The 27153-nt window shown below is 39.0% G+C and overlaps 1 protein-coding gene across 1 annotated transcript in view; it reads right to left on the bottom strand.

Moving 5' to 3' along the window:
* Nucleotides 1-3450: 3450 nt before the first annotated feature.
* Nucleotides 3451-27153, bottom strand: part of snx9b (sorting nexin 9b) — a 71691-nt gene continuing 47988 nt past the window's right edge. The window contains exons 13-18 of the mRNA XM_052012985.1: nt 19458-19535; nt 16446-16522; nt 15863-15952; nt 12848-12962; nt 11666-11757; nt 3451-11102 (exon numbers count right to left, since the gene is read on the bottom strand). Of these exons, the coding sequence (XP_051868945.1) occupies nt 11052-11102; nt 11666-11757; nt 12848-12962; nt 15863-15952; nt 16446-16522; nt 19458-19535 (503 nt within the window). The 3' untranslated portion in view covers nt 3451-11051. The remainder of the gene's footprint in view (nt 11103-11665; nt 11758-12847; nt 12963-15862; nt 15953-16445; nt 16523-19457; nt 19536-27153) is intronic.

Genomic DNA, 27153 nt, shown 5'->3' on the forward strand with positions numbered 1-27153 from the left:
TCTGCCAAACGGAGATCTAATAATCTTTATTTGGGCCCTACTAATTGCTTCCCTTAGCTGCCTGGGATATATCTGATCAGGTCCTCTGGATTTATCCACCTTAAAGCCTGCTAAGAGGTACAATATACCCTTTTTACTTATAACATACTGGAATTTCATTATCCCCTTCCTGAATTCTCCAAATACAATGCCTTTCTCCTTCGTGATGAGAAGTATTTATTTAGAACCTCACCTACATCCATACACAGATTGCCACTTTGGACCCCACATTTTTTCCTGGATACCCTCTTGCCCTTAATGTACTTATAAAATGCTTTGGGATTTTCCTTAATTTTGTTCACCAGTAATCTTTTGTGCCTCACCTTTGTTCTCCAAAGTTTTTAAATGTCACCTTTCCCCCCTCCCCACCCCTGTAGTTTCTATATGTATGAAGGTCTGCCCATTTTTAGTTCTCTATACTGGTCATATGCAGCCATTTAAAAAAAAATCAAATGCTGATATCCCTTGATGTTGGGAGTTCCTTGAACTTGCCTTCCTTACCTTTCACCTTTACAGGGCACATCAGCCCTGAAATCTCATTATTTCCCCTTTGAATAACTCCCATTGTCTATTCCCATCACTAGATTCTCCTAACACTATTGCCCTTGGATTCTTGCTCCTCCCATTTCTGCAGCTGAAACACCTACTGTGATTTGATCTTGGCTCTCGCTGGACTCCTCAGAGATGCATTCACCCATCATTTTCCAACATAGGGAAACTATTCTGGAGTGAGATGCACTCAGGTTTTCCTGACTAACCAACTTTTTTCCTTCCTCCACCTGGGTCACCCATTCCTTCTTTGATTGTCTTTTCTTCAACTGCAGGGTAGCCATATCTTAAAACATGCTATGCACCTAACTTTCAGCCTCGTGAATGCACCATTGTGCCTCTGGTCAGCACCCAAGCTGGCAATCCCATGGATGTAGTCATCCAGGCTGCATGGCTCACCTTGGCATTCCCATATGCTGTAAGCTATACAACACAGAAATGAGCTCACCTGCCACACTTAATTTAGAAAGTACCCCTTAAAATTTATCCAATCTCTGCTCTCACACTTAATTTAAATGAGAGTATTAACCAACCACCCACCTGACCAGTGCCAAGGTCACACTCTCCAACCAAAAGCGGGTGTTGAGAAAATTCCACAGACCCTCCTCACTGAAGCTCTCTCATTCATCAATGCCCACAACTCTGCAACTTTTACACTCCAAGAATCGCTTTGAAAATCCACGCCATGAAGGAAAACATTTTTTTAAAACACAATGAGTGGTTTGGGTCTGGAATTCAATGCCTGGGTTAGTAGTGAAGGAAGATTCAATTGTGGTGCTCAAAAGGGAACTGGATAACTATCTGAAAGTTGGGGATTTACAGAGCATTAGCTGGATTATTCTGACATTGAGCTTTCGTGAACTTGACAGACCAAATGGTCTCCTTGCATGTTATAACCATTCTGTGATTCAGGAAACTGGGTGTCAGTTTAATAGCCAATGACATTCTTTAGAAATGCAGTATCTGTTGCAATGTAGGAAATATGACAGCCAATGTGTAAACGTACTTGTCTCTCCAATTTGTATATAGCAAGATCTCTCAGAAGTATTAGGATAATCACAAACTATTTTTAGTAATGTTGAGAGATTAAAGCAGAAATTGTGAAAGCAAAATGTAATCATTTCTAAGAGAGTCAAACCACCTAATATTGACATTTGGAATATCCATTACCATCTCAGAATATCCCCAACTTCAACATCCTGAAGGTCATCAATGATCAGAAACTTAACAAACCAGTCACATAAGTACCTTGGCTACAAGGGCAGGCCAGAGGTTGCTTATCCTGTTTCAAGGGACTTGTCCTCTGACACCCATTTTCTACCATCTACAAGCCACAAGTCAGGAGCATGATGGAATACTGTCTATATGCCAGGATGAACAAAGATCCAACAACATTCAAGAAGCTCAACACCATCTAGAACAAAGGAGCCTAACATGATTGGTACCCCATTCACCATCTTAAACATTCATTCCCTCCATCACTGGTGCACAGTGGCTACAGTGTATACTATCTACAAGGTGCACTGCAGTTAATCACTTCGGCTATTTAAACAGCACCTCCCAAATCCATAACTTCTACTACCAAGGACAACAAAGGCTTCAGACACATGGGTTCCAAATCGGAATATCACTGACATATGTCATGAAATTTGTTTTGCAGCAGCAGTATAGTGCAAGACATAAAAATTACTACAAGTTACAATAAATAAATACATAGTGCGAAAGAGGAATAATGAGGTAGCATTCATAAACCATTCAGAAATCTGATGGCAGAGGGGAAGAAGCTGTTCCTAAATCTTCAGGCCCCTATACCTCCTCAATGATGGTAGTAATGAGAAGAGGGCATGTCCCGGATGGTGAGGGTCCTTAATGATGGATGCCGCCTTCTTGAGGCACCGCCTCTTGAAGATGTCCTTGATGGCGGGGAAGGTTGTGCCTGTGATGGAGCTGGCTGAGTCTACAACCCTCTGCAGCCTCTTTCGATCCTGGACATTGGAGCCTCCATACCAGGCGCTAATGCAACCAGTCAGAATGCTCTCCACCATACATCTGTAGAAATGTGCAAGAGCCTTCGGGACATACCAAATTTCCTCAAACTCCTAATAAAATAGAGCCACTGGCGTGCCTTCTTCATGATTGCATCTATGTGTTGGACCCAGGATAGATCCTCTGAAATGTTGATGCCCAGGAACTTGGAGCTGTTCACCCTTTCCACTGCTGACCCCTCAATGAGGACTGCTGTGTGTTCTCCTGACTTCCCCTTCCTGAAGTCCACAATCAATTCCTTGGTCTTTCTGACACTGAGTGCGAGGTTGTTGTTGTGACGCCACAAGGAAAACCTGGCAGAAGATCAAGCATGCACACGTGTTGTAGCACAATTACTTCTATACTTTTCACATCTTTAATGTACAATAACATCCAAAGGTGCTTTACAGGAGGATTATCAAACAGTCATATGTATACCAAAGCATACAAGGAGATATTGAAGTTTGGTCAGAGGTTTTAATGCGCGTCTTGAAAGGAGGAAAGAGAAGAGGAAAGGTTCAGGAACAGAAGTCGAGGGGTTCAGGACTTGAAAACTGAAGACACAGATGCCAACAGAAGAGTAATTATATGCAGGATGACAGAATTAATGGAACACAAATATAACAGAGTTATAGGGCTAAAAGAACTTTCAGTATTAGGAAGGAGGGGGGAAGACAATGGAGAAAATACAAAAACAGAGTAGGATTTTGAAAAAAATGATATGCTGCTTAACCAAGTCATCACTCACAGGAGTGAGAAGTTAGGGTAATGACATCATAATTTTGATGACCTTAAATTTATTTTTTATTGATTCATTAACAGGATGTAAGCACTTCATTTTTAAAAAACATACTTTATTCTTAACATTTGCAAAGACATAATATCATGCAATTATGTCACCATTCCAACACAAGACATATCATTCTGTTTGCATTAAATCAGTAAGACATCAACCTTCCACATTAATTCCAGAGACAAATTCCAATGAGTTTTTACATGTTCCATTCCCTTCCAGGTCTCCTTGGCAAGTGCTCAATCCAGAAAGAAATGGATGACAGTCTCATCCCCACTGCAGCCTATAGTGCCATTGAGACTCTGGCTTGTGCCTGAAGAATTTAAGCAGGAGGGATCTTCTTACCACCATGGTTTTAGTGATTGCTGATGAGCCTTTCCGCCAAATGAGTTTGATAATCTGTTCAGCAGATTCTGTGGATAGTTCCCCATCTTCTTTTATCAAAGGACCTCAAGGTCAATTCACAGCCTTTGCTATGGCCGTGGAATGTAAAAGTCTGTAGCATTCAGTCATTAAAAGCTTCTTGCACTGGAAGGCTACTTAATTTGTCAAAACAAAGTTATTTCACGAAGTTAGTACCCTTCCAGCAATAGTTAATGCTTGTCACAGTGTGTATCCTGGAAACAGTCCAGACAGCAGAGAGTCATGCATCACGCAAGTGTAGGGGATGGTTCTTGACAAAGATCATGTCCAACGCAAACTGCTCAAAATGCTTGTTGGACTTTGCAAAAGACAATTGAGAGCCGGAGACTGGTAAACCATGTTAATAATGACCATGAAAATTCCAGCTCAATTCTACAACAAGTTGGAATTTTCATGGTCATTATTAACAATACTAGTTTTGTTTTAAATCCAGAATTATCTAATTAGTTGATTTTAAATTCCCCAGTTGTCAAAATGGGATTAAAGTTATCTTTACTAATCAATAGTTCAGGCCTCTAAATACTAATTTAACTTCATTTTCTCCATATTTAAGTGTAGTTTAATGAGAAAACACTCCCCATGATTCCAGTAGAAGACACACCTCAAGCTAACAAAGGCATGTTTGAAGAGTAAGATGTGTTGAGGCAGGGGATGGAGGCAGGTGACATTACAAAGCTGGATATATGCAAAATTAGACTGTGTGTTTGCACCACACCTAAATTCAGCTTCCAATCAAACATGCCACTGAAGTCCCAAACAGTTTCAGACAGTTGACAGGAAAAGGGATGACATCAGTGCCAAGGGAATGGAATTTGTGATGACTACTAAAGACCTTGGTTTTAGTTTCTATTTTCTTTGAAGTACTGTTGTTGTGGCCTGGTGTGCACCTCAAACTCTGTTAATTAGTTAGTAATTCCACCTCTTTTCCTGAACTTGTGCTGAACCAGACCTTTTGCAACCTCAGCACTGTGTGACCCAGAGTTTCAAACTGTTATTTTCTCCATTCTCAAAAAAAACTTTCCATCTTTGTAGCATCGTACTACAGATGAAGGGAGAAGTAAAAATACACAGCCTTCAGTACCTCTAAAACAGCAGAAAAATGGAGCAGCAGAAGCAAAGATGAGCAACATGTAGCTTTGAGGGAATGGCATGGCAGAAAATAGAGAAAACAGTTGAAGAGCAAAATCAACAGTGAGGGAGAGCAGAGAGAATGCCAGCAAGAGGGAAGAAGGGATATCAGAAGGGAAAGGAGAAATGAGGGTTTGGAGAACAGGAATGGAGAGTAGGAGCAAGAAGCAGAAGCAAAAAAAGCAGCAACAGCTGGGAGGAGAGGGTAGCGAGAGAGTGTGAGTGTGTGTGTGTGAGTGTGTGTGTGTGTGTGTGGTGTTCAGGGAAGGGTCAACTATCCAGAGGCAAGGAACAGAATGGGGCAAAGGAGTGGGAGGGAAATGAGAGGGAGGAGCGACAGGTACAAAAGTGACCCACAATCTGCGATGAAGGGGCCCAGACCTGAAACATTGTTTCTCTTTTCCACATAGGCTGCCTAACCTACTGAATTTTTCCAGCATTTTGTGTTTTTGATCACCTACGATCCATGCTCCTGGTATCTCCACACCAGTCCCAATTAATTCAAGTCTCTCTGGTTAACAGCAAGTTAAAGCAACTAAGGAAAAGCAAATTGGTAAGTAGAGCAAAATAATAAAAATGTCATTATATTCAAGTATGGAAATTTAGTACAACATTTTCTCATACATGCATATGCAAAGCTATACTCAACTTCAGAACTCATTTCTATTCAGTGGTGCAGTCCTTGTACCTACAGCAGGGGTACAGGCATGATGCTCCAAGGGCTACCACAACAGTGGTGTGATGCTCTCTTTGGACCTCTTCTGCACTTAGGAGTCCATAACTACCTGGCATCCACCACTCACAGGAACAGCCAACCATCAGGAGAGGAGACACTATGCTGGCAACTGACTGAAAATGGAGGAGCAACAAGTGAGAAATGGGAGAGCTTTGAATGGAATTTTCATTTCCACATTCACTTTTGCCATCACTCCTCTAATAGGCTAGTCAGACTTCCATACTACTACTTTGCAGGAGAGGGTTTTGAGCGTTGCAAGACCAAAGCCAAAGTCTGCCATCACCATTAAACATCAAGACATGCTGGTATCTAGAGTTCACAAGTGGACACAAATAAACTTCATTGACTAAACAACTCTGATATATTTCTGCTGCTTTTCAAAGATAATCCTTTTCTGGATGGGTAGTGAAGCAGACAATGTTTATCAGACTGAGCAGAGCATGGAGGCCAGCCCTCAATAGACTCTCCACAGTTGCCTAACACTGTTGTCTATGCTTGCTAACTTGTGAAATGTGAATAACCAGTTGGAAACAGGTCAAAATGTACAATCCAAAGAACGTGTTAGCACATTGGAAAAAAAATGCTCTGGAAAGGAGCACCCAGCAAAATGATTCATTATCCACAAGCTCTACCAACTGTTTCGATACATGCTAAAATCTGGAGAAGAGAAAAGATGTGAATTTTTGCAGGAAAGTTTAAAATGCTTAAACTTATTCAGATATATTTGACTCGCTGCTGAAATGGTCAAAGTGTTATGACATGGGTATCCAATATTCTGTAACCAGATATCTGCAAGATCACCAACTTATCTCCGGTAGCCAGAGAAAAATAACATTGGTAATCTACAGCACTCCCTTCAGTTGTTCCCAACTGCAGAATCTGTGAAGGACTCCTGTTCCCTCCCCCTCCCTAGTGTTCTTCATTCTCTTCCACAGTAGGAGGAAGAACAGACCTACATCTGACCTGATCAATGGAGTTCATTTGGCAAGAGGAAGTTACTGATTAATCCCCCTTCCCAATCACCATAACCCTTTCTGTTGTTAATTCTGTTCTAATGTTTGGTAAATTTTCTCTTCATTCGGGAAAAAAAAAGTCCTCTGTATCAAGGCTGTGACCCTTCTTCCCAAAGTGTGGTGCTCAAAACTGAGGCCCAGATATTGACATACGTATGTCTGCCATGATGCCATTTTCTTCTGACTGTGAAGAGCCTTACTGACTTGTCCTGACACCCTCAAAAAGAAACTGCCAATGAACCCAAAGATGCCTCTGATCTGACATTCCCCCCCCCCCCCTTTAAAATGTTATCCAAAAATTTATGCTCATCATCATTCTTCCTTCCAAAGTGCAATACTTTAGTTTCTGTACAGATCCCCTATACGGTAATTTCTTTTGAGGAAAAGTTTTTAATAGTGTGAGAGGTTTTAGTTAGAGAATTATTCACATTGGTATTGTTTTACATATCAGCCCTTTCTTGAAGATGCCAACTGAAGTTAGAGTACAGTTCCATAAGAGAACACGCTCCAACACATTGACCAAGCTTTCACAGAACAAAACCAGCACTGATGGTCAACTGAGGGAGAACAGTAGGCAGTAATCAGGAGCAGAACTTCTTGCGCATGTTTCACCTGATGCCATAGGATTTCATGGAGTCAACAATCGGCATTGAGGTCTTCCAGATCTACTTTCTCCTGCCTGATTACCATTATCCTGTCACTCTGGTGGGTCTTCGTTAGGAGGTTGAGAAGATTTGGTATGTCACCAAAGGCTCTTACAAATTTCTATAGATGTACGACGGAGAGCATCCTGACTGGTTGCATCATAGCCTGGTATGGAGGCTCCAATGCACAGGACTACAAGAGGCTGCAGAGGGTTACAGACTCAGCCAGCTCCATCACTGACACAACCCTCCCCGCCATCGAGGACATATTCAAGAGGCAGTGTCTCAAGAAGGCAGCATCTATCAATAAGGACCCTTGCCATCTGGGACACACCCTCTTCCCGTTACTTCCATCAGGAGGTGGTACAGGAGCCCAAAGACCCAAACTCAGTGATCCAGGAACAGCTTCTTCCCTTCGCCATCAGATTTCTGAACAATCCATGAATATTGCCTCGTTATTCTTTTTTTTTTGCACTATTTATTTTTGTAATTTATAGATTTTGTGTCTTTACACTGTACTGTTGCCACAAAACAACAAATTTCATGTCATACATCAGTGATAATAATTCTGATTCTGGTCTTCCCCGAGGTATCTTACTTGTGTTAGGATGTATAAATTGGGAAATAAGATGGGAGTCACTTGGCATGATTTTTTAAAGATACAATTCTAGGAGATGACTGTCAGATTGTTATGGAGTCATAGAGCACTAAAGCATGGAAATAGGCCCACTGAGTCTGCACCGACCATCAAGCACCCATTTCTTTTTAAACTAATCCTACACAAGCCCATTTTATCCTTGCCACGTTCCCATCAACTCCCCTCCAGATTCTATCACTCATCTACTAGGGCAAATTTACAGTGGCTAATTAACCTACCAAATCCACACATTTTTGTACTGTAGGAGGAAATCGAAGCACCCACATGTTCACAGGTAGAACATGCAAACTCCAAACAAAAAGTTGCATTAGTCAGAATTGGACCTGGGTAGCAGGAGCTGTGAAGCAAGACCATAACATACTTGTTGTTAGCTTAACTTGTCTGTGGGATAGCCCTTCCAGTTTAGACACCAGTTCTGAAATATTCATAATAAGGACTTTGCAAGGTCTACTGAGATGTGAGCAACTTTCTGGGTCAGAAGTTTTGTGCCTACATCAATGCCACATGGTCTATCCAGTTTAATTTTTTTTAAACTCAGCAGCTATGACACACCTGAGTAGCTTACATTTCAGAGGGCAATTAAAAGTCAACCAACATTGGTGGGTCTGGTGCCACAAAGAGGTCAGGCCAAGTAAGGGCAGATGGACACATGTGCATCAGCTGGAGTTTTATAACAATCGTTTAGTTTCCAGCAGATTTGTTTGTTCATTTGAAATACAAATTCCAGATTATTTCTACAGAATGGTGATTTGTCCACCAACTTAAGCACTGCATCCCCATCATATCCTATCATTGTGATGGTAAGATACCTCAGGCACTAGTATCACAACTATTATGTAAATGTCAAAACAGTGCTTTTATAGAAAGACTTTTTCTTCATTTTATACAAACTGATTTTAAGCTCAAGTTCATTGAGAACTGTAAAATATCAATGTAAATTACAATTAAAAAGTAACAAAACCACTTGGATTGCTTAGCTCTTCCTCGTGCTCAATCATTTATCAGACAAAATGGTGTGTTCCCACCTGCATTCCATTTGGCCTCCCAGAGTTCCCTCATCTGCAATACGATAGTCACTTCGTCATAGAATTTCAGTATTCAGAAGTAAAGCTTGGTGAGATTTACTGTTCTCTGAATTGGATGTTAGAGCATTCCAGATTATGAACTTTCATCGCAGAGGTTCTGTACTATAACAGGATTAAGATAAACCTGATATTTAATTTCGACAAGACATTTTTGTACATTGGACTTAACAGAAAGATGAGTTACATTTACAGTATATACTTTGTATACAGTAAGCACACCGATAATGTAGTATCTTGTAACAAGTGTCATGTGAAGTTAATACATCTCAATAATTTATGATTTGTATTTTAGTCCAATTTTCACTCACCACACTGAACATAGAATGCAAAACACAAAAGTGCAAATATTTCCATTTCTAAAAAAAAAATCTCTGGTTAACTATCTTATTCACAGAATTTTCTTCATTGCTTACAATGTAAAGATGTGTTCTTTTGTCCCATATTACAAAACATTTTCTACATTTCAAATTTAATTTCCTCCAAATTGGCACTTGAACAGGACAAACCCAAATATCAAAAATGTATAGGCATAGAATATTTATTAGTTTATCATCCAAAAATAATGTCAATACAAAATTAAATAGTTATCTTTGGTGCAAACATGCTCTTATAGTCCTCTTAGATTCATAAATGTCTGTGTAGTTACAGATATCTTTGTACAGTCATTATAAATTTAAGCATGGCTATAGGTAATGCAATAGCTCTATTCAGAATGGCTTTCAAATTTTTTGCAACTAAATGAAGTTCCTGTCAGCCCTGAACTTTGGGGCTGGATTCCAAAAAGAACTGGTAACCAGTTGAAAACAGCAATCATTTTGCTATAATTTTGTTAACACGTAATTCTTCAAAAAGCAATTTCTTTTGATAGTTTGGTAGCTTAGGCAATAATAATAATAATGATGAAGTAGTCAAAGATTGTGATTATTGCAAAACAAAAATCTGACATACACGTCATTACAAATACCAAATTGCAAACCAACTACATCTATAAAGCTTTTCAGAGTGGCACCTCAGGGTGTAACCTTTGACACCATTCTACTAATGCTATCGCTGAAAGGGGACAGAACAAAAAGTCACGTACCAAGTAAAATTTGGTCAAGAATAAATGGCAAAATTCATAGCCAGGAATGTTTAAGACTCATTTTCCAAGGTTTGATACATTCTTGTTATCTTTGTATGAATTGAAAATTCAATTTAACGAGCAATAAAAAGTTTCTGCACATCAAGAGTTTTCTCCCTCCAAGAGTCCCCACTTCTACTCACAGTGTAATCACATCTACTGGCATTTGGGAATCCTTTCTGAAATGACTTTCACTTTGATATCTGCTCAACTTGGTTTTAAGATCAATCTTGTTCTTGCCCACTTTATTTATAGAATGCATCACTGACATGAAATTTTATTAATTGCACTAAACACAATAGAAAAGCAAATTTAAATTACAACAATGCCTTCTGAAAAGTACTTGCTCAGAGAACAAAATCAATCCTTTAGTTCCATTGTTATTGCTGCCAATGTCATAAACTCCCCTATAATGCAGCATTTCTTCTTCCTGTGGCCCATTTAGTAACCAAAGTAAGCTGCAACAATGATTTACATAGGTAGTAGCAGCTACCATGGCACCATGATATCAACAATAATTCCTAAGCTGATACGATGCCACTGCTGATCAAAATTGCAACTCTGCATATGCCACGAAAAGGAACAAGAAAGAGACAAAGAATAATGCATAAAGTAACAAAAAGTTCACCAAGTTTATGCTCGGACAGAGTGATAAAACAATCTTGCAGCAACAGAAAAATAACTGATATGGTCCAAACAGCTGTTTTGCATGCTTAATATTATCTCAAACAAAACCTGAACTTGAGATGTCTTTCTTGTGCTTTTCCTTCATAAACACACTTCAGAGCATGGGTTTCCTCCACCAACTGGTCAATTAAGGCTAAATGCGTTTCAGAGTTTACTGTTGTACTGTAAAATGGCCCAATGCTTGCTTCAGCTTTGCTGCAATCTAGTGTGAAATAATAAAAAATAATCTTCAATTGAAATAAATTTCAACATATTCTTCATAAGGTCTTCCAATAGAATTTGTGAACACCAATTAAATTTTTCAATGCCATTCTCTCTCATTTGTAAACAGAAATACTTTTGCACATTTATTTTTTTCTCTACTGACTATTCTTTGGAATTGTCCCCCCCTTTACAATCATGGACAGGACAATCTAACAATTGGCCATCTATCAATTCCATTCCTCAGATAGAGTGAACACAAGTTAGTTATAAGTAGCAGAGAAGCTGGGAGAGGGGGTGAGGCATGGGTTGCTGTGGGGATAAGTTGTAGAGGTCATCTGGTCAATGGGTTAATGGAAGCCCAACATGGAAAAAAATGGATCTTTCAGCCATAGGAAACAAATCCTTTATATTTAAACCCTACACGAAATTTTAAACACTTATCAATTTTAATTGGATGGTGAAAAGATAAATTGCCATTTCCCCAATTTAGTGAATAAAGTTACTTCATGTGTTTTTCCCCCAATGAAGTCCAAAGTAAAACAGATCTATTAAGCCACTTACCGTCTCATAAAACTGGACTTGTTGCTGTAAGTAGTGTTGCATTACAGAATTGTAATCATAAATCCGATTACTGTGGAAGTGATTCATCTCGGCTGTAATGAAATTATGGAACGTTAATCATCTTTAGTTACTAAAACAGATGGAAGAAAATAAAACAGGTTTGATTTTCTATACTACAATCAAATTCTTGTGATACTCGCCTTTCCCCTTTCCACATTCTCCTATTCCTGGATGTCAGAAGGACAGGATGACATGGCTTGTGAAGGGATTATGGACTAAAGTTGGTCAAAGGATTTATGACTTATCGGGCTGTATGCCCTAATTTACTATGTCAGTTGCCCATCAATAATCAGGGGAGAGCGAAGGATCTGAGGGATGAGTGGAGGGGTCAGAGTAATGGCTAAACAAGTGGCCTCCTCAGGTCAAGATTAAACAGAAAATGTTAATGATACCTGAAATTCCTGGTGTAGTATTTTGACCTAATAGAACAACTTTAAACCAGGACAAAGGTGATATGAGAGATAACAGTCCTATAGAAGTTGCCAAAAAGGGAGCTTGCATGTAGCCAATGCAGTTCATGGGATTTTGGGTACCATATCAGAGTCAATGTCAATGGGTGATAGGATACTATTTGACACAGGGAGAATGTTGAAAAACTGGAACTGTTACCAGTGGCTGAAAATATTGCACGTTATCAACATCGTTGATGGGTGAAAGCTGAGTGTTATCATTTTGGTAATCAGTGCAATTTCATACCGTTACCAAAGCTCCTACATTTTTTTCTTTCTTTCAGTTTCTCTTCTGTTCACAGGTACACTGAAACATTTTACATAATAGCTGCTGGAAGAAAGCTTGTAAGCAAAAATACTCAACTGCAGGGAGACTGCCTTTATAAGCTTAATGCATTAACGTTTGTAAAAATGTGTTCTGATGTCATATGGCTATCTCATGGTCAGATTATCATGTGATCATATCTCCAGAGTTGACAAACATAACTATCAATGGGCAAGATGGCGGCAAATTCTGTGTTTCTAACATCACTATGAACAATCTATGAAAGAATCACAGGGATAACTACCCTTTTGAGCTACCTTCCTCTGCCACACAAAAAAAAATTCTACAAATACAAATTAAAAGCATATCATATTTTACCTCTGTTTTCCATTTTGTTTCTGTACCTACCTTGTAATGTGTAAGACATGGTGCCAATACGATTCACCATGGTGTTCTTTTCCTGCGCTGTTATCTTATTTAAGGCAACCAACTTGTCACCCTCTTTGGCTTTTTCTATAGCACTCTATTTAAATAAAATATCACAATAAAAATAATAAAATAAACCATAAAAATCTTAGAAATATAATCCCTACATAAAAAAATCTTTTCCTAATTTTAGCTAAGATCATCACTGATTACAATTCTACAGTAGCTCTTCATCAATAAAGGATTTCCCCATGGAAAGTTTCATCAGAATAGAAACATGTTTAAACAGTTCATTTTCAAACAGAAACGTATAATGAGAAAACGTATTCTTGGAGATGGAACTTCATTCTGCAATCAGAATTAAGAGTGCTAATTATCAACTGAGTGGCAGCTGGAAACTAAATACTGAAACATACTTTATGACAGGCAAGGTAATATATTCATTTTGATGGACCACATATTTACATTTCTTGTACTTTAGAGTGCTGGTTTGAGCACAACAACAAAGTTGTTCTGCTGACATTCAACTATGGTGGAAGTTTCCACCATATTTTTGAATATGTTTAAATGGTTTTGCAAGTATCTCAGCGCAAGGGCAATTAGGGATAAGAGGCACTTCAGCTTCACTTGTGAATTTCAGCTCTAAGATGCATTTGGACCAAAGATGTATCTGGACCAAAGATGTATCAAGGTCTAGAGCTGAGTGATCCTGGCAAAAGCTAATCTTTGCATTAGGGAGCCTATTACTAATAAGCGTCACACAATAGCAGACTCCATGACATTATCTGTCACTTTACAGATATTTATGAAGAGATGACTGTCGGATTGGATTTTTCCTACTTCTTGTGGACAGGATACATCTTACAGTTTTCTTAATGATTAGATTCTAGTCTTGAATTTTCAGCAGAAATACTTGAGTAGTCATATAGCTAATTCCAAAGTACGTCTTCTGTGCTGCAACCTGGAGACCATCACAGTATGTAGCCATTGTTATACACACTTTATTCATCAATTTCTTGATATAATAAACTAAATTGAAGACTGGACTCTGTATTGGTTGGGACTTCAGGAAGAGATCACTATGGATCATCCACTCCACACATCCGGTTGAAGACCATTTCAAAGATGTCAACATTATCTTTTGGTCTTGTGCACTAGCTCTGCCATTGTTGGTGATGGGAACATTCATTGAGCTCTCCTCCTGTTACTTTTCAATTGCTCACCAATACTTATACAAAAGGCATCAAGGGGTATGAAAAGAGCACAGGAATATGATAATCAGTATGAAGATCAGCCACAGTTGCATTGAACAATGCAGCTGGCTCAAAGAGCCAAATGACCTACACCTCTTCCTATTTTTCTATATGTTCTATTTAAGACTGGATGCAGCAAGATGTTGTAGACTTTTAATCTGATCCATTGATTGTGAGCTCACATAAACAAATTACACAATTACCACCATTCAGCACATGTAATTCTGTACCTTAGCATGATTAGGTTGGCATCTCATAATTAGGTTGGCATCTCATAATTAGGTTGGCATCTCATAATTAGGTTGGCATCTCATAATTAGGTATGCCTAGTGCTACCCCTGACCTGATCTACACTCCTCTCAAACCAGGATTGCTTCCCAATTTAATGTAATGATGAAGTAAGGATTTGCCATGTTACAAGATGACAGGCGATGGTGCAGCAAAGCATTTCACAGCCCTTCAGACCACTTGGCTACCAATTTATTGGTCACATAGATGCTCCCTTTGCCCAAATTGAAAGTGCTCAATTTTTAAATATCTTTATCAATTTCTTCAGCCATCTTAATTGTGATCAATAGAGCTCTTTATTTTAAAAGTTTCTCCATATATCATTACAGTCGATCTTATCCAAATGAGGACACCTAAAACTGAACTGTAACAGTATTTTAATTGTGGCCTTAATAATTTGTGCCAGTTTCCTATTATGTCACGCACTGCATATTGTGTGGCCATATGATCTTGTCTGTAAAAATAAACATCCACATAATTAAGACAAATTAATCTGGAACTTAAATGTCTAAGCTATTCCACTATGGAATTTGCATATTAGAATTAGTTATGAGCCATCCATTTACTGTGCAGACTAACAGATCCATCAACTGCTCAGAGGCTAGCTTGTGGCAGAAATATAAACAAGTCAGAAAAAACACTGGCAATGTAAGCAAGTCATTGCATGGCACACAATTATTTCATGAGGGCCTCCAGGGGCAAGAATCTGCAGCACCTGAGTTCAAAACATTAGGAACTACTGTGGCTCTTATAGTTTTTACTTTGTATGTATTGAATGGCAGTTGAGAGTCAGATTGAGTGGTCTGTAAGTTGGTACCATATAGCTGGGGGACAACTAGGTTTGATTCTTAAGTTTCCAAGCTAGGAGAATCTCTTGACTGGTATTTGCTCAGAAAGGCAGACAGTAGAACAGTTTGATCTTACTTCCTGGGCAATGTTCTAAAGATACACTGCATGAGGTATGACATTGTTCCATGTACATCTGACCCAGAAATCATGTCCTCAATCCAAGTGATATTCACAACTAGAAGTACCCTGTCAAGTATCTGGAGTGGTACAATCCAATCCAGAAATCATCACACATTGCATTCCACTCTAGAAGTAATCCATTTGCCTGTGTTTAGTGCTAAGAAATAAAATGACAAGCATATAAATTTTTGGCTTATTTCTGTTTCACATTTGAACCAGAGCTAAAATCCAGAACATTCATTTCATTTGCTGGTTTCCTTATGCATTTCTTGTCTCTATTTATATCTCCAGCTTTGTGAGAGTGGCATCAACACAATGATTACAAATGACCTTTATACAGTTCTCTAATCTTTTAAGTTGATGGTTTGCTTTACATTAATTTTGCTTTAACTTTTTTATTCGGCTCTTATTGCTGTCTGGCCAGGGGAAAAAAGTTAACAAACATCAATGGAACATTTCAATTTCACATTTGTTAATTTTCTTTTACCTTGTGTACACCAATGATATCAGGGAAACATCCCAATAATCCCTTGTATTCCTGGTTGGTTTCCATCAAATAATGAAGGTCTTTTTTGGGCTGTTAAAGACACAAGTTCACATGACATTTCTACACAATGGCACATGTTGCAAAAATAGCTCTTGTACTTGGATTTCATCATTTCAAGTTCTAGTAGTATCTCCCATGTGATCAACAACCAAAATCAAACATTTTTCATGTTTCTCTTCACTTCTTTGATTTTCCTGTGTTGAATCATACATGGCAAATCATCAGCCAGAGGTAAAGTATACCTATAATCTAACTGATACAGAGCATTGCTCCAACCAGACATTACTTACCAGTAATATAACATGGTCAAAAAATATCAATCTGAACCAGAACATAATCATTACTTGCAGAATGATCAAAATCTCTTGTGCTTCATCACCAAGCTGATGATTTAAATCATGGTTCACAATTGAAAGGCTGCTTTGAGTTATGATGACATTGTATTATATTCAATGTAATTGTAAATGTTATATGCCTATTTTACATTTCCAGGCAGTTACCCAAATTAAAAACATTTTGGTACCTGTTCTGCAAAGAGGTTGGCAATTTCTTCATAGGTCTTTCCTGCTTCAGTTAGAGGATCTGTCAGAATGGATTCACCTGAAATACAAATTAATAAACAGGGAGGTCTTGACAAATTGTATTATTATTATTAGTCATAACAGTTATGACTAATACTCTTTACCACAGAAGAGTTTTTGTTTAACAAAATGACAATGCCCAAATGCAAACAGGCCTAGAGTTTCCTGTTGATTGTTTTGATTTTGTTTAGGCAGAATTATCCAAAGATTGGTTAAAAATATCACATAACTTTAAGTGCAAATTACATTCAGTGCCAATAAAATTTCCACCATCTTGGTATTAGATTTAAAAACATTGTGGTAGATGCAGACTCTGCACCCACCACAAAACAACCAGACTGCCAGGGTGAATTAATAATAATGTGGAGTTCCTGCTCACTTGTACTCATTCCTAGACCAAAGAAGCCCCCAGATGTTACTCAAGATCTTTTGGAAACAAAATTGCCAATCAGTCCATTATCAAAGTGATTTTGTTTCTAAAAAAAAAATCCAAAACCATAGGACCCGATTTCTGTTTCCCCAGTGTGTTTTTTGCCATTTCTATCATTTTATCATCAGGTTAGGCTGACACTGCTTTTTAAATGATTAATTTTTGTGACTAATCCATTTTTAATTGTATTGATCAAATTACAAAGTTACCATTCTTCAAAAAGTCAAGTAAGTTTTGTTTTAAAATAAAACTTCTAAAATAAGTCATAGAGCAATACAGCATAGCTGCAGGCCCTTCAGCCCAACCAGTCCATGCCAACCACGTTGTCCACCCAACTGGTCCCAATTTTCTGTGTTTGGCCCATATCCCTCTGAATTCCACCCCTCCATGTACCTATCCAAATGTTTCTTAAATGATACTATTGTACCTGCCTCAACTCATTCCATACACTCACCATCTGAATGAAAAAGTTGTCCCTCAAGTCCCTTTTAAATCTTTCCCTTCTCACCCTAAATCTATGCCCCCTAGTTTTGGACTCCTCTACCCTGGGGGAAAGACTGTTGTCATCCACCTTATCTATGCCTCTCATAAACACTTCTTTAATGTCTCCCCTCATTCTCCTTTGTTCCAAATAAAACTTGAACAATTTTAAAATGTAATTTGATTATGCTAATTCAAGAGAGATTGTCAGTATGCCAATGAAGTTCAGCAGCTACCTACATGGTTTGGGGTGGGGGAAAATATGGAAAGAACACTTTTCAAGAAGGCTGTAATTTGCATTGGAATCAAAATTGCATCCATGGTGGAAACTCCCCAATGCAAAATGTTTAACTTCACAGAAGTCCTTCTATTCTAGCCAAGAATGTAATCTCACTTTGGAAAAAGAACGCACAATCTCCTGACATGATGGCAATGTTAATGAAGGAAATACACAGCATTATAAGACCTAGGTTCTGAAATGTTATTAAGGTAGTTTGTATTCTGTGGATAATCATTCACTAAAAATTACAGTACGATAACATTAGTGCAGAAATATCAATTATTAACACACACTAGCCTTACTGCCAACTAGGTAAAAGGACCCAAAATAGAAGTTAAGATTGAGGATTTCAGGGTTAAAACCTTGACAAGCTTTGGAGCAATTACAAAACATTAATTACAGCAAAGTAATACTTCCTGTAGCAGGGCTAAAGTAATGGTTTGCAACAGTTTAAGCTTGCTTCTCAAAAATCATATAATCTTGAGGCCAGCTACATGACTATGGATAACCATTCTTCTCCAGGGTATCCACATAATGACTGGATTATGAATTATTTGAAGGGACTTTTTTCTCTTTAAAATAGTACCTTTCAGTTTTGAGAATCAACCACAAGACTGGGCACCTACAAGAAGACTGCAGCCATCTTTGTATGCACGTTAATGATGTTACAACATATTCACAGAAACTGATATGTATATTCTAGCAGAAATCTGTTGCATCACCATTAACATTCATACAAAGATTCCTGCTGGAATGGACATATCAGTTTTTTTTTAATGAATATGCTTGTAATGGACATAAAAGCCAAATATTATGCACGCTTAAGAAAATGGCAAACAATAAGCAATCTATTGCTCGTATAGACTGAATGTCAGGCAAGTGAGAAAAAAACCTACTTATATACAGGATATGAGCCAAAAGGAACATGTAGTTCTTCAAATGTGGCTTAGCACGAGTCTAATTATACTTATTTACCAGTTATAGGGAAACACAGCTGGAAATGTGGCAACAGGTTGCATGCTCACTATTTCTGCATTAATTGGCATGAACCTAACAAGGTTACAAAGGAGTTCAAGTAGATAATAAAGGGTTTACTAAAGACTCTTATAGAGGTGAGACAAAGATGATCTCTTTGCATTATACTAATTTTTAAAATTTAATACTTTTACTTCATATTAATTATCATCTTTAGTTGATTTAAATATGTCCAGGAGAGCTTTTTGAGCCAGTATGTAGATAACCCTATTAGAGAAGGGGCAGCACAGGACCTATTCTTAGGAAATATAACTGGGCAAGTGACTAGAGCGTCAGGGACAGCATTTTGGAAATAGTGACCAATGTACTGTAAATTCCAAGAATGAACCAGAAATTAATGTTCTGAACTGGAGGAAGGCCAATTTTAACATAAAACAGAACCTGGCAAAGTAAACTTCATGAAGTTACTTGCAAGTTAGTCGACAATCGACAAGTGGGAGTCATTCAAAGGTGAAATATGAGAGTTCAGGGCCAACCAGTTTCTATAAGGGTGAAAGATAAGGACAATGATTCCAAGTACCCTGAACATCATGGGATATTGAGGATTGGATAAAAGGAAAAAAAAAGAGGAAGCATATGGTAGGGAAAGAAAAGTGAAAACAGGGGAGGCCTGACAAGAATACAGAAAGTGTAGGGGAAGTACTTTAATAAAAAATTAGGGCAAAATCCATAATTTAACAGCTTATCAAATGTGCATGCAAAAACAGCTGAAACATTATAGTATAATACCTTCATAACCACTGGTTGTGAAGACCTGTGAAAGGTTCTGCAGAGCTTTTCCTATCTTCTGATACTCCTTAGGCAGTGCTTTAAGAGAACATAGAACACAGTCAGCTCAAATTACCTTCAGTCCTGAAGAAGTCAATACAAGTTGCACAAGTAGTATCTGCAGTTCCTTTGGAACATGGGTACAGCAGTAGACTTTTTAAAAATTGGGCTATTATACTGCCCTGCCCTTCATGAACTTTTTCATCATACATTTCCCCCCACCCCAGGTATTTCATAACAACATAGGAAGTAGCCATTCAGACCATCAAGTCTTTGCCAGCTCTCAGAGCATTTCCATCAATCCCATTCCCCTACTTATATACCCAGTAACTTATTCTCTCTCATGTGCCCATCAGCTCCTGATTCTCCTCCCACCCACCTAGGGCAATTTACACAGCCAATTAAACTACCAACCAGCACATCTTGGCACACGGGAGGAAAGCGAAGCAGCCAGAGGAAACACAGGTAACACGGAGAACACACAGACTTTACATAAACAGCACCCAAGATCAGGATTGAACCCAGATCCCTGGAGCTGTGAGGTGGCAGCACTAACCGACATGCAATAGTGCCATCTTGTGATGTGTTATTAATGGAACAATAAATTGATAACTGCATATTAATAAACAGTTTGGCACTATAAAATTTATTTTGCAGTCTCAAATATTCTTAAACAGTGGCAAACAGAATCAGGAAATTTCAAAACTGGGGAGGGAATTTGTTTTTACCTTTTGCAAAATATGAATTACTTTGAATTTGATAGATAAAATAAATTACTAGTAACAACTTGCAAGACTTTGAAGTTTCACTTCTGTATTTTTTTTAAAAAGAGCTATTCTTCCTTCACTTAGCAAGCTTTATTCTAGGAAAATAGTATTATGCAACCTCAATATGTTCAGTTGGCTAATATACTGTACATATTAGAATGTATCCGTATCATATTGTATACCTAAGATCATTGGGGGGTGGGGGGAAACATTTGGTCCATTGGGTTTCTCCAGCTCTATCCCATCCACTTAACCTCAGGATAACTATTGATTTTACTGATGTGTCATTCAAATGTTTCCATGCCTGATGAAAGGTTGTTCTCGGCAATGATCAAATAGATTAAGGACGTCAATAAAAACTAGGATCATCTAAATAAATATAAAGCTTCTGCATTTCTCTGTGCAGTATTTTGTTACAACATGATTAATTAACACATATTGGCAGAAAAAAAGAACATCAATGCTTCTCTTCCATAATCTGTAGTCAGTAGCACTATAAAAAGTACCAGGTCATCAACTTTTCCATCCAATCAAGGCTATTGCGTAGCAACAGTCATTCTTTCCAATAACATAAAAGGGGAATGAAAAACAATAGAAAGATGATTATGCATTGATAGATCCAAGTTGCATTTGATTCCTTTATAGTTTACAAAAGAGAACTCTGTTATTGTCCCTGCATTTTCATGGCAGTAAATGTACAGATTTTAGTTTACATGATGTCCCTCTGATGTTATATTCCAAATGTATTTTATACATGTAAATTTTGCTTACTGCATGCAAGAATCTTTTGATAGATTAGAATTGATTGGTTAATAAATAACAAAGTTGTGAGGGGGCAATGATTTTGGAACAAAAGGGGAAATTTGAGAGTGGAACCTGAATTTATTATTCATGGCTGCCAAGCGTCACATTCTTCAAAATTTCTTGCTTTGAAAATTGCCACACACAATAAGCAAGCAGTAAATCGCAAATGTTTAAAGTTACATCATGAATTTGTCAGCTCTTCATTCTTTCAAAAAAAAAATTACTAATGATGTTATGTCAGCACGACTGAAATGTCAGCAGAAAACAAGGACAAGGACAAGTTGTACCATCTATTTAGGATTACGTTCTATTTTGCTGCCAAAAATAAAAATCACAACTATCACCAGTATTACAAACAAAGATGAATCAGCTATTCACAGTACAAGCACATAATGCAAGACTGGAGCATTTGGGACAGGTAGAACTAGGATGGGAGAGTAACTTTGGTGTGAGCTGAATGTATAGCTTGGCTTCTTTTAATTGCCCATCATCCCTCTCAAAACCTGTGGGAATTTTGACTGACAGCTGAACAACCTAGAAGACAAGAGAGTTCAGTCCCCAGATTAAAGGTTATTGCTGTGATGGAGATCTGAAAGTAATTACCAACGGTGGGTGAGAGAGGTGGTCAGGCTGAACTCCTTGAATAACCTAAAAAAAAACCTCTTGCTCTTTGAAATTCTGGCTCTAAATTTCTCTGGTCATCCACCCTTTTTATATTTGAATATTCACCTCCAACCTTCACCAGATTTTTTTTGGGGGGGGGGGGGGGGGGGTGGGGGCAGGGATGAATAAGTGGTACGGTCCTAGTGAACAGCATTCAATTTGGGCACCACAAATAGAAGATATATTGTGCAGAGTCTTCTCCAAGGGCATTCACCAAAATGATACCTCATTACACAAATATTACGCAAAAGAAGCAGACCATTCAAGCTGACAGGTCAATGCCGGTTGTTATGCTCCCCAATCAACTTCTAAATCTATTATTATATTCTTCTATTCCTTTCTCCCTCATAACTTACCTCACTTCTCCAGATACATATCCAATCCATTCACTTCAAATAGTAGGCTTTGCATTCTAACCATTTCTAGATAAAAAGCTTTACCTAAACACCATGATGGATTTATTAATACCCATATTGTTTTGTGACCCTGGATTTTTAATTTCTCCACATGGAAATATCTTCCCTCCATCTACCTTACCAAACCCCTAACCAATTTTAAAGAACCTTTATTCAGTCACTGCAGTCTGTTCAGTCCTTTTCTCACACAAAGGACAGTGGAACTCCATACCTCAAAATGTTGCATATACAGTATTGGGTCATTTGAAGTTTTCAGGACTGGAATGGAAAGATTTTAATTAGATAATATCAGATGATACGAAGGAAGCTGAGATAAAGACCAGCCATGAACTAACAGAATGGTGCACACACTCGAGGGAACTAAATGGTATCCTTCCTTACTCCAATATATTCAAAATTCATCCTTTCCTCCAAACTTTTATTTCTGCTTCTAACATTCCCATTTTAAGTCCATGTTCATTCCTTTCTTTCCAATTTCCCTCTCAAAATGAAGTGCCATGCAGTTTTCTTTTCAAATAAGATAAGTAGGCATGAATATAACTAAGCAAGTAAAGAGGAGATTGTTCTGCTACGGCCCATGTACACTTCCTCAGGAGTTGATGGGAATGATGGGAAATGAGGGAATATGAGATATTCTTGCCTGATCATACAAAGGAAAACTAAGCAAAATATACATGCAATGGAAAAGTGAAAAAGGAAATAAATGGGCAGAGATGCAAAAATCTTCCATTGGTTTATTAACTATGCGTTGGGGCACAGGATGGGGGTGGTGGTACAGTTGTTAAGGACCAAAATGGAAAAGGATTGGAGAAAGCAGAAGGCATGCAAAGTACAATGTATACCATGCAATTGTGTTTTCCGAGGAATGGGACTTCATCAAAACAAAGGTAACTGTTGGGATAATGAATGATTAAAGATTGGATGGAGATTGACGATGGAAGGTGGTAACATTTAAAGTGGATAAGCATCCTTGGATGCAGAAGGAGAAATTGCAGAGTTGAGGGTCATGATCTTCTGAGGTTCTTGACCACAAAGTTGGCACCAAATGGCTCAAGCTTTGCAAATGTGACAACCTTATTCAACAAAGAGGAGTTTAAACTAGGCAATTATTGACAAGTTAGGTCTGTGGCCTGAATTGTGCTAACTGTGGCCATCAGCCACTTAAAAATATAGACTGAAGTCCAGGTTGACCCTGTGCATAATTCACTTCACTTCATCACTTGACTGGAGTCCAGTTAGGATTCCTGATTCACGTGCATGTCCTCCAACCTTGCCCACAGCATTCAGTAATCTCAATGTGGCCTCCTCCATCACAGTCTAGGGTCCTTCCATCACCAGATTTTGGAAGTTTGTATCATCCCAGGAGGCCACATGATCGACAATGATGCAATGTACACAACATGTGTGAACACAACCAAATGTATAGAACTGATAACACTGGATGTATAGGCTAAACACTACGAATGTAAAGAGAGCCATGCAGTGTTTTTTGTATTTGTATGTATTTTTCATGAATAAAGTTTATCTTTAGAAAATAAAATTCCATTCCACCGCCCCCCCCCCCACCCCCACCCCCACTCGATGTTCCTCCAGCAGTGTTTTGCTTCAGATTTCAGCATTTGCACTTAACTGCATCTATAGAATCCCTAAACACTGTGCGAGGAGGTTTGAAAAGTCTACCTTTCTGCATTACTCTTTTCCAAGATTCCTGTGGACTAATAAACCTACTGTACGTGACAGAACAAGTTGAACTCTACATGCTGGCACAGAGGTAGAGGACAGTTTAAAAGGGAGTGTGGATAGAGCTTTAAACTTAATAGTAGGAGGGTCAGTTCAACAGATTGGAAAAGTATGGATAAAGTAAAAGGGAAGGAGAATGCAGGAGAGGTTACTGAAGTCTCCAGAATAAAGACAAAGTTTAGAAAGGGATAAGAAATTAACTTCAGGCAACATGGAGACAAACTTGAGAGGAAGGGTGGTGAATACAGGACTGAAGGTGTTCTATTTGAATGCACACAGTATACGAAAGAAGATAGATGAGCTCATAGTAGAGTTAGAAACTGGCAGGTATGATGTTGTAGGCATCACAGAGTCTTAGCTGAAAGGAGATCACGGATGGGAGCTAAACATCCAAGGATACACATCCTATTGAAAAGACAGGCAGGTGGGCAGAGGGGGTGGGGTGGCTCCATTGGTAAAAAATGAAATCAAATCCTTAGCAAGATGTGATGTAGGATCAGAAGATGTAGAATCCTTGTGGATAGAGTTAAGAAACTGCAAGGGTAAAAAGGCCCTAATGGGAATTAGAAACAGACCTCTGAAATACTAGCCAGGATGTGGGGTACAAATTACAACAGGTGATAGAAAAGGCATGTAAAAGGGCAATGCTACGGTGGTCATGGGGGATTTAAATATGCAGGTACATTGGGAAAATCAGGTTGGTACTGGATTCCAAGAGAAGGAATTTGTAGAATGCCTACGAAATGGTTTTTCAGAGCAGCTTATAGTCAAGCCCACGAGGAAAAAGGCAATTCTGGATTTGGTGTTGTGCAATGAACCAGAATTGATTAGAGAACTTAGGGTAAAGGAACCCTCGGGAGGCAGTGATCATACTATGATAGAATTCACCCTGCAGTTTGAGAGGGAGAAGCTAAAATCAGATGTATTGGTATTACAGTTGAGTAGATGTAACTACAGAGGCATGAGAGAGGAGCTGGCCGAAGTTGATTGGAAGGGGACCCTAGCAGGGAGGACAGTAGAGCAGCAATGGCAGGAGTTTCTGGGAGTAATTTGGAAGATGCAGGATCAGTTCATCCCAAAGAAGCAGCAGCATTCTAAAGGGAGTATGAGGCAACTGTGGCAGACAAGGGAAATAAAAGCAAAAGAGAGGGCATACAATATTGAAAAAATTACTGGGAAGCTAGAGGATTAGGAAGCTTTTAAAAACCCAACAGAAGGCAACTAAAAAAGCAAAAAGGGAGAAAAGATGAAATATGAAGGTAAGCCAGCCAATAATATAAAAGAGGATACCAAAAGTTTTTTTTAGATATATAAAGAGTAAAAGAGGGGCAAGAGTGGACATCAGACTGCTGGAAAATGATGCTGGAGAGGTAGTAATGGAGAACAAAAAAAAGGCAGACAAACTGAATTAGTATTTTGCGTCAGTCTTCACTATAGAAGACATTAGCAACATGCCAGAAATTTGAGAGAGATGGGGCAGAAGTGAGTGTAGTTGCTATTACTAAGAAGAAGGTGCTTGGGATACTGAAAGGTCTGAAGGTAGGTAAGTCACTTGGACTGGATGGACTACACCCCAGGGCTCTGAAAGAGGTAGATGAAGAAATTGCGGAGGCATTAGTAAGATATCTTTATTAGTCGCACGTACATCGAAACCCACAGTGAAATGCATCTTTTTGCATAGAGTGTTCTGGGGGGAGCCCGCAAGTGTCACCACACTTTCGGCACCAACATAGCATGCCCACAACTTCCTAACCTGTACATCTTTGGAATGTGGGAGGAAACCGGAGCACCCGGAGGAAACCCACGCAGTCACGAGGAAAACGTGCAAACTCCTTACAGACAGCGGCTGGAATTGAACCTGGGTCGCTGGCACTGAAATAGTGTCACGCTAACCGCTACACTAACATACCTGTCACAAGTAGTAGTGATCTTTCAAGACTCTCTAGAGTTAGGAGTGGTTCCAGAGGACTGGAAAATCAGAAATGTCATTCCACTCTTTAAGAAGGGAGGGAGGCAAAAGACAAGGAGTTATCAGCCAGTTAATCTGACTTTAGTGGTTGGTAGATAGTCAGAGTCCATTATTAAGGATGAGGTTTCAGGGTACTTGGAAGCTCTTGATAAAATAGCATACAAAAGCATACAAAAGGTACAGAGAGCTAGATAATGTTAGAGATCTGGAGGAGTACAAGGCTAAAAGGAAGGAACTTAAGAAAGATTAGGAGAGCCAGAAGGGGACATGAGAAGGGCTTGGCGGGCAGGATCAAGGAAAACCCCAAGGCATTCTACAAGTACGTGAAGAGTAAGAGGATGAAATGCGAAAGGATAGGGCCTATCAAGTGCAGCAGTAGGAAAGTGTGTATGGATCCAGAAGAAATAGCGGAGGTACTTAATGAATACTTTACATCAGTATTCAGCATAGAAAAAAAGATCTGGGAGATTGTAGTGGGGACTTGCAGTGGCCTGAAAAGCTTGAGCATGTAGATATTAGAAAAGAGGTGGTGCTGAAACTTTTGGAAAGCATCAAGTTAGATAAGTGGCCGGGACCAGATGAGGTGTACCCCAGGTTGCTGTGAGAGGCGGGGGAGGAGATTGCGGAACCTCTGACAATGATCTTTGTGTTATCCATGGAGACGGGAGAGGTTCCAGAAGATTGGAGGGTTGCAGATGTTGTTCCCTTATTCAAGAAGGGGAGTAGGGATAGCCCAGGAAATTATAGACCAGTGAGTCTTACCTCAGTGGTTGGTAAGCTGATGGAGAAGATCCTGAGAGGCAGGATTTATGAACATTTGGAGAGGTATAATATGATTAGGAACAGTCAGCATGGCTTTGTCAAGGGCAGGTCCTGCCTTACGAGCCTGATTGAATTTTTTGAGGATGTGACTAAGCACATCGATGAAGGGAGAGCAGTAGATGTAGTGTATATGGATTTCAGCAAGGCATTTGATAAGGTACCCCATGCAAGGCTTATTGAGAGGGTGAGGAGACCTGGGATCCAAGGGGACATTGCAGTGTGGATCCAGAACTGGCTGGCCCACAGAAGGCAAAGAGTGGTTGTTGAAGGGTTGTATTCTGAGTGGAGGTCAGTGACCAGTGGTGTACCTCAGGGATCTGTACTGGGACCCTTACTATGTGTGATTTTTATAAATGACCTGGATGAGGAAGCGGAGGGGTGGGTTAGTAAGTTTGCAGATGACACGAAGGTCAGGGGTGTTGTGGATAGTTTGGAGGGCTGTCAGAGGTTACAGAGGGATATAGATAGGATGCAGA

The sequence above is a fragment of the Pristis pectinata genome, chromosome 3 (assembly GCF_009764475.1).
Source record: "Pristis pectinata isolate sPriPec2 chromosome 3, sPriPec2.1.pri, whole genome shotgun sequence".
NCBI classification, from domain to species: domain Eukaryota; kingdom Metazoa; phylum Chordata; class Chondrichthyes; order Rhinopristiformes; family Pristidae; genus Pristis; species Pristis pectinata.